This window comes from Solea senegalensis, linkage group LG4 (genome assembly GCF_019176455.1).
Source record: "Solea senegalensis isolate Sse05_10M linkage group LG4, IFAPA_SoseM_1, whole genome shotgun sequence".
NCBI classification, from domain to species: Eukaryota; Metazoa; Chordata; class Actinopteri; order Pleuronectiformes; family Soleidae; genus Solea; species Solea senegalensis.
In genome coordinates this window covers 20,952,500-20,960,073 of record NC_058024.1, presented here as the reverse complement: position 1 = coordinate 20,960,073, position 7,574 = coordinate 20,952,500, and the positions used below count along the sequence as shown (strand labels likewise).

Genomic DNA, 7,574 nt, shown 5'->3' with positions numbered 1-7,574 from the left:
ATGTCCAACGTTAGTACCACTAATAATCCACCCATTAGGATGACTGCATCTGAGGCAGGACGTGCACTTAAAAGAAGGGTTGAAGGAGAAAATGGTAAAGGTGAAACGTTTAGAGTAGCAGCCTGGCTGAGCTCAGGTCAGGTTACAGTGACAGTGAGGCTGCCACTGCTGCTGCAGAGAGTGTACGAGTGCATGCGAGTCAGGAAGACAACACAGACACAAAGTAAATGATAAACAATAATTTATTCCAAAATAAATCTTGCTCTATAGTCAGTTTTATCTTGGGACTCAGTGGGAGTGATGAGTGTTGCGTGCTCATTTCCTTTCTTTTTTTCTTTTTTTTTTGAAATACCTGCCAATGAACAGGCAAGTCGTGACCCAAGAAATGATGTAACATTTCAAAACCTTCAGGTCAGGGTTTGTGCGTTGTGTAAGGCAGTGTAACTCAAATTCCTGAATATTTTAAGACTTGGAAGACTAATGCAAACATCTGTGATGAACATATGTAATGAGTAAGTGAGAGCTTACTTCTGTAATATAGTAGTAATAGTAGGTCAACGCAGCAGCTCAGGTAGATGGAAGGCAACTCCCTCCCTTTCCTCTGTTCAAGACTTAAGAGAGAAGTGGAGGATAAGGCACAGTCTTCAGCTATAAACCCACTATATTGAGTTGTAGTGTAAAAGTTCTTTTTCCGTCTTTCATCCATTCACCAGTCTGTACGTCAGTCCTCTTACATATGCTCTGGGTGGTTTTGCAAACAGTTGATAAACTCTGTGACTGGGTGGCTGTTGAAGCAGATCTGGTAAACAGCAGTGAAAAGAGGAAACCTGAAGGAGAAGAGAAAGAATGGTTTTCAAAAGAACCCAAATCATTACAGGGGTAATGTTGGAAATTAAAGCTGCTCACAGTAAAATTATTTTCATTTAAATGTATATGTTTCATAGCTATATATCTCTTGGTCTTGAACAGTAAAGCCTGCCCCACACTAGAGGATTTTGAAATCTGACTTGATTTTAAAAACATGGGAGACCACAGACACAAAAAACTTTTGACCTATTTTAAATGTTTTAACCACGATGGTTGGAAGGGCTGAAATGTGGCCAATTATCCTCTGGTGTGGAGCAGATTTAAATCTAAGAGAAACTGTATCAATCAGCAAAATAATTAAATAAAAATCATAAGGTGAAGGAGAGAGGTTTGAGTGGAATGCTAATGGCAGGAACAAAAAGGAAGACTACATCTCTCAGCTTAGCTTTTTTATATACAGTAGCTTAGCACAGACATCTGAAACTGACTCTGTCTGAAGGTGTCTAGAATTTACTAATAAGTTATGGTTTTGTCAAATAAGATTCAACAAATAAAGGGGGAGTGAGACATATGCATAACTTTAACAATTGATGGGCATGCCTGACAGCGGGAGCTGAAGGTGGCTATCAATCTTGTCCGAGACCTCAGTTTGTAAAGGAGGTGTTTGGCCAAAGGCATAAACAGAGTTTTGATTGGCTTTTGATGATGTGACTGGAGAGCATTTGTGCTGCTACTTTGAAAGTTTAAGACTCTGCAATTACTGCTGCAAACAGTGCAAGCAAAGCAAAGCAAAACAACAAACAAACAGCATAGTGTAACAATGCTTGACACTGTTTCAGTTGCATGACACAAGTCCAAAAGTTATCTTCATCTAAATGCTAACAACCATAATAATTATGGACAGAATTTGAGATGAACTTACTTTTCCACCATGTTTTTCTGTTTCAGGATTTGGTGGACCTCAGTTGCAGTTGCTGGTCCTTGAAGCTTCTGTCCATTCAGCAGCTCGTTCTCTAACTGCTCAATGGTCTGTACACACAAATGCGTGGTCTTACATCATCGTTTTCACAAGAGAGTAATACAATATTTAAACTGCATCACTAAAGAGAAAGTGGTGCATGTGTCTCGTACTTTTCCAGTTTTGGCGAAAGCTTCCCCAATTTTGCGGTTGCGTCCACCATAGCAGGTCGTGATGAGGTCAGCAATGCCGCAGCTCTCCAGGAAGGTGGCGGGGGAGACAGGGCAGCCTGTGCAGAAGAACTTGGCGAAGGCAATCATCTCCATCAGGCCGAGACGAATCACCGCTGCCTTGGTGTTGTCACCGAACCCCAGGCCATCGCAGAAACCTGCTCCTACTGCTACGATGTTCTGCAACGACAAATAAGGAGCGATCTGGCTGTTACCGCCCTGCTCTGGGAATCTAACTGTTTCTAACAGGATTGTTTGTTAACAAGGCATGATATTGCAGAATACAAATACATTCACTTTATGTGCAGACCTTGAGAGCACCACAGATCTCAACAACGTCCGACTCTTCCACCACAGTCACACGGAAGTTGGTGGTCTGCATCAGCTCCTTCAACATGGGCCCGCGTGTTTTGTCCCTGCACCCTGTGATAAATACCAATCAGTTTCTGTCGGGCAAATATTACAAAATGTACTCAATAACAGACAATATAACTTCTGTCATGGTAATGTTGTATACTACTACTACTTTTGTCATGATGCGATTGAATCACGGTACTTGAGTGCTGATTACTTTTGTATTGTGATTCTGATTATTGTGACTCTATGAGTATCGTAATTCGATAGTATCTATAATTGTGATTTTCCCTTTCCTCGTATGTAAATTTCTTGGGACAATAACCCACAAGTCTGACATTTACCTAAACTGATGAATGGGAGAGTGCCTTTTTAAATTAACTGTAACATTTAGCTGTGCCAGCCAATAATAAAATAAAAACAATCAGTATCAAGTGGGAAATATGCAGTGTTGACTGAGCAAGTGCTGTAAGAAAAGATGAATAGAGCCTCTCACAACAGGACATGGCACAAATATGAGCCTTCAAATGAAAATGAAAACTCTGGATTGCAGATAACACTGACAAACAGAACTTCCAATTCTAGGTTGTTAATGTTAATCAAGCTAGTAGAAATATCATGATTCCAGGAGAGACAACTATTGTTAAAATCATCTAAAACAAAAAATCACGTTATAACCCCATTGTATACTGTGTACTAATCACAGTTGGTCTTTCAGGTGGAGACCCCTAGAAATCAAAATCACTGGACTGGATATCATACATATAACAAAAAAAGCTTTCAAGGAAAACAATATTTGTTACACAGTTGGAGAATTATGTCTTTGAAAGGACTCAGTATACATGTGTTTTTAAAAGCTTCATAGCTCATAAATTGTCTAAAATGACTGTAGTGAACTAATATCAGTATCTGTAGATACTCGAGTTTGTGATGTTGGTTTTGTCCCATCCCTACTAGATATTCAGTTCAAGTAAAACAATCTATCATAGCATTTACCATGTGACCACTGGATCTTAGATACATTATATTCCTCTATTTACTTTAACAATTTTGTGAGTTTATCATTTTACCTATAGTTGTTTCACAGAACTTCTCCTCTGCAACCTCGTTGGCGATGTTTGCTCCCATCAGGACCGTCATGGTGATGCCCAGCTTTTCTCGGATAACCTCTGAGATCAGCTTCAGACCCTGTGGACCTGCATCAATACCCTGTGCGAGACACACAAGGACAAAACTCAACATGAGAAAAGTGTGTGTCTTGTTCATCAATGACCTCGCTTTTTTATGCAGCATATTTCATTCAATAAGGAAGATGTCACACCTTGATAAGAGACATTCCCACAACGTCCTTCTTAATGTGATCTTTGATGGTGTCGCACACTCTCTGAATGAATTGGTGAGGGACCACAAAGATCAGGATGTCTGTCCCTTTCACAGACTCAGCCAAGTCTGGCACAGCCAACTGAAAAAGAGAGAAATTACATTGAGTTTCAAAAGACTGAAATCATTTTAATATACAAAAGTACTATATTGTTGATGCTTACCACATTGGGGGGCAGCTTGTGACCAGGAAGATATTTCACATTTTCATGGTCTGTGTTGATGATTTCTGACAGTTTACGGCCACCAACCGTCTCCTCGAACACCCACATGTTCACTGTGGTGTCAAACTGGTCGTACTTGGCTGCATTAGCACCCACAATCTTGGCAATGGCAGAGCCCCTGTGAACATGAAGAGAAACACTGGCTGAGCATTCTGGTGTCAGGACAATGGTTGGATGGATAAGGATCTTCTGTTTTTACCTGTGAAATGTAAATGATAAATGGATTTGAAAATATTTCATAATAAACCTTAGGGATATATCAGTTGTAATTTGGTGCCGTGGGTATTTAAAAGAGGAAATAAAGGAGCCATAATTTGTCATATTGTCCAGATAATGGGTTTGGGAAATTGAGAATTGATTTGCAGATACTTCTCTGCCAAATAGTGACTTTCATTTCCACTCACTGGCCACTTCTTTAGAAGTTTTATTTTAGTTTTATTACATGTAATAATAAAGAGTCTGTTGTGATCTTACACTGGTGTAGCTCATCTACTTCAAGGTTTGACATTCAGAAACCTTGGATGTAATGAAGGGTTGAGATACTGTTGCGTTCCTATCATCGTATCTCCTCTGACCTCTGACATCTATAAGGCATTTCCCCCCAGTGAACTGCTGCACACTGGATATTTTCTCTTTTTTGAATCATTCTCTGTTAAAACCTAGATATGGTTGTGAATGAAAATTCCCAGCAGATCAGCAGTTTCTGAAAATACTCAGACCAAAATATTTAAAATGTTTAAAATCACTTAAATACTCATTCCTGTCTATTCTGATGCTCTGTTTAAACTCCAGCAGCTCATCTCGACCATATCTAATCAGCCAGTCATATGACTGATTTGACATCATATTTCTAATATTCTCAGCAACTACTGCTGATTTCCTTATGCAGTTAAGTTGTGTATAGACATACTGTACATGTCATTAATGCTTAATAATGTCCTATTTTTAACAATAATCAATTACTTAGGTAGAAACAATGATGCATTTGAGGGTCTGCTCAATGGTGATCAGCTGTTAGTTTGAACTTTGACCTCCACCCATCTGAAATGTATCTGAGTCATGTCACATGACTTCAAGAGTTTTCAGATGCTTTGCTGCACAATAGAGAAATAACACCAACAGAAGGAAAGTCCCTTTCAAAGACTGGGTTCTGAATATTAAGATATTTAAGTATAGTAAGTCAGTATAAGATATCAGTTATACCTTGACAGTTATTTAAAATATGAAGATTTACAAAGAAAACATGATGCATGCTCATAGATTAATGACCTACTACAGCATTATGGCATTAACAAGCAAGTGGGATATCGCCGAGAGCTGCTGAATGGCTCATTTAATCTTATATTTAATCTTGTGTCAATATCTTCTTAGATATATTCCTATTTTATTCTATTCCTCGTTGAACTGATTAACAAATTGAATTTAGTGAAAGCTCTCAGAGAGCGCAATCCTCCACCAAGGCTGTTCAGTTTCCCACGCAGTCTATCTTATCTTACAAGGTTAATTCTGAATTCATAAATTCAAACTCAGTCATTTACTTTTTAAATCGTGCTGCGTACAAACAGACAGACAAACCTCCTTGGTTTTTAAAGTATAATAGGCTTACCAAAAGATAATCATTTAATTTATAAATAAACGTCATTATCAAAATTCTATTGTATAGTCATACAGTGCTCTTATGTCTCAGGGAGACATAAGAGCACTTGTATAAAATAGTATACACCATCAGGTGCCAATCTGCTGTATTTGCTATTTTGTTGTTGTTGTTTGTTTACCTGTGATGCTTAAATACATTATGCTGCTGACATTTACAGTTTTGATTGCAGGACATGCATTGACATTTGCAGTGTGGTATTAGCACTTTTTCCTCAACCAGTACAACATCTGAGTACTTGTCCCTCCTTAGACTGACTCAAAGGTCACAGTGGCTGAGGGACATCAATACCACGCTAAGGCTGATTCAGCACCAATGTTGATTTTACAATAGAAATCAGGTGCACTTTTCTTTGATAAAGTTAATAATAATGGTTTTGGAGCGTCGAGGCATCAAAGGTCAGATGTGACTGGAAATATTTCTATCTGCAGGCAAGAGTTTAAGAGCTGTATGACAATCTAAGAATAGAACCTAAGAATCCTCTGAAGACAAAAAAAGAAGAAAAGAAAAACTTTAGACAGAGTGATAATGAAACTCTTGTTCGCTCATCTGCACTTTTTCTCTCTCTCACAAACACACACTGAAGTTTTTAAAAGAGAAATCACATAAAACCTGTGCTCACCAGTTACCAGAGCCAATAACACAGACTTTCTTCGGCGCTGCCATCATGTGTGTGAGCTTCCAGGCGGAGCTGCTGCTACTGCCGGGGAAAGAACCTGAATTAAGCCGGGACCAAGTGTATTTATATCCGACACAGTGAGCTGAGGCTCCGGACCTCCCTCCCTGACTTCTTCATTGGTCTGCTCCGTCGCCCCTCAGTGACCGACACACATACACACACGTATGTTTGCGCTGCATTCGTAGTGAGGACACTCGTAGACACAATGCATTTTCTAGCCCTTTACCCTAACCGTCATAACTAAATGCCTTAACGCTAAAACCAAGTCTCAACCTTCAAATAAACTAATTTAAGGGGTGACATAACTTGAGGACCTGCTAAAATGTCCTCACTTTCCCAAAATGTCCCTCACCCCCTATGGTAAACACGTTTTTTGGTTCTCACAAAGAGAACAATACAAGAACACACTCACAGCCTAAACACAACTTTATCGACATATCCACTAAATGACTAACCACAACTCCAGCCTTTAACCTAAACCAAAGTCTACCTAAACCCGAAAAGTTTTTATCTAAACGTCCTCTAACGTTTAGAGGACTAGCCAAAATGTCCTTACAAATACTGGTTTGAATCAGAAATTGTCCTCACAGCCTGCGACAGACCTTCACACACATTTCTGTACAGCTATCTCAGTGAGGACATTCATAGACCTAAGATCTATACCTTATCCCTAACATCACAATTTAAGGCCTTTAACCTTAACCTAACCCTGACTAAAACTTCACTGTAACCTTAACCCTATTAGCAATGTTGTGTTGTAGTCGTGTATTTAAGCCTCCAGCCACTAACTTGCAGCAGGCTTTAGGCTTTATGTAACTGTATATCATACATGTATAAAAAAAATATATAAAATATATTTTTTTAAATACAATAAATGTAAAATAAAAAATATACTGCCAGAGAAAACAAAACATTCAAACAGAGGTACATTTTACATAATTCTTTATTATAACATAAGAACATACAGAAAAATAGGTTTGGTCCATGAAAAAGTCTGCAGATTCAAATAATCCTACAGCCCCACCAGTGTTGTGTTTTATACCCCAGAGGCTCCCACAACTCATTTCAAATCAATCACCTGCCCAAACCCACATTAGTGTATTTTATTAATGAAATGCACACTGGCGAGTGTTTCAGCCACAGCTTCAGCAAAGTGACCGGAGAAGCAAGTACTCTTTACATGTGCTCATCCACATGTGACACAGAGTGTGTTCAAGTGTTACCAGCTGCTCTGCACATGAATAAAATACACATAACTAAAAAAGGCAGAAGATTTAACTGTCCCCAG

The 7,574-nt window shown here is 38.9% G+C and overlaps 1 protein-coding gene across 1 annotated transcript; it reads right to left on the bottom strand.

Annotated features, from left to right (window-relative positions):
- Positions 1-224: 224 nt before the first annotated feature.
- Positions 225-6,352, bottom strand: gpd1b (glycerol-3-phosphate dehydrogenase 1b). Its single transcript, XM_044023074.1, has 8 exons — positions 6,230-6,352; positions 3,894-4,071; positions 3,671-3,811; positions 3,420-3,558; positions 2,306-2,418; positions 1,939-2,175; positions 1,730-1,836; positions 225-827 (listed from the first exon to the last, which is right to left on the bottom strand). The coding sequence occupies exons 1-8, from the start codon at positions 6,274-6,276 to the stop codon at positions 731-733; spliced, it is 1,059 nt and encodes a 352-aa protein (XP_043879009.1). The 5' UTR covers positions 6,277-6,352; the 3' UTR covers positions 225-730.
- Between the last annotated feature and the right edge of the window lie 1,222 nt (positions 6,353-7,574).

Excerpts from the sequence above, each read along its gene's own strand:
- gpd1b (XM_044023074.1), bottom strand. The coding sequence starts at position 6,276 with ATGATGGCAGCGCCGAAGAAAGTCTGTGTTATTGGCTCTGGTAACTG. Across the intron at positions 2,176-2,305 it reads AGATCTGTGGTGCTCTCAAG|AACATCGTAGCAGTAGGAGC; the intron begins GTCTGCACATAA and ends TTGTCGTTGCAG. Across the intron at positions 828-1,729 it reads CAGAAAAACATGGTGGAAAA|GTTTCCTCTTTTCACTGCTG; the intron begins GTAAGTTCATCT and ends CTTCTCCTTCAG.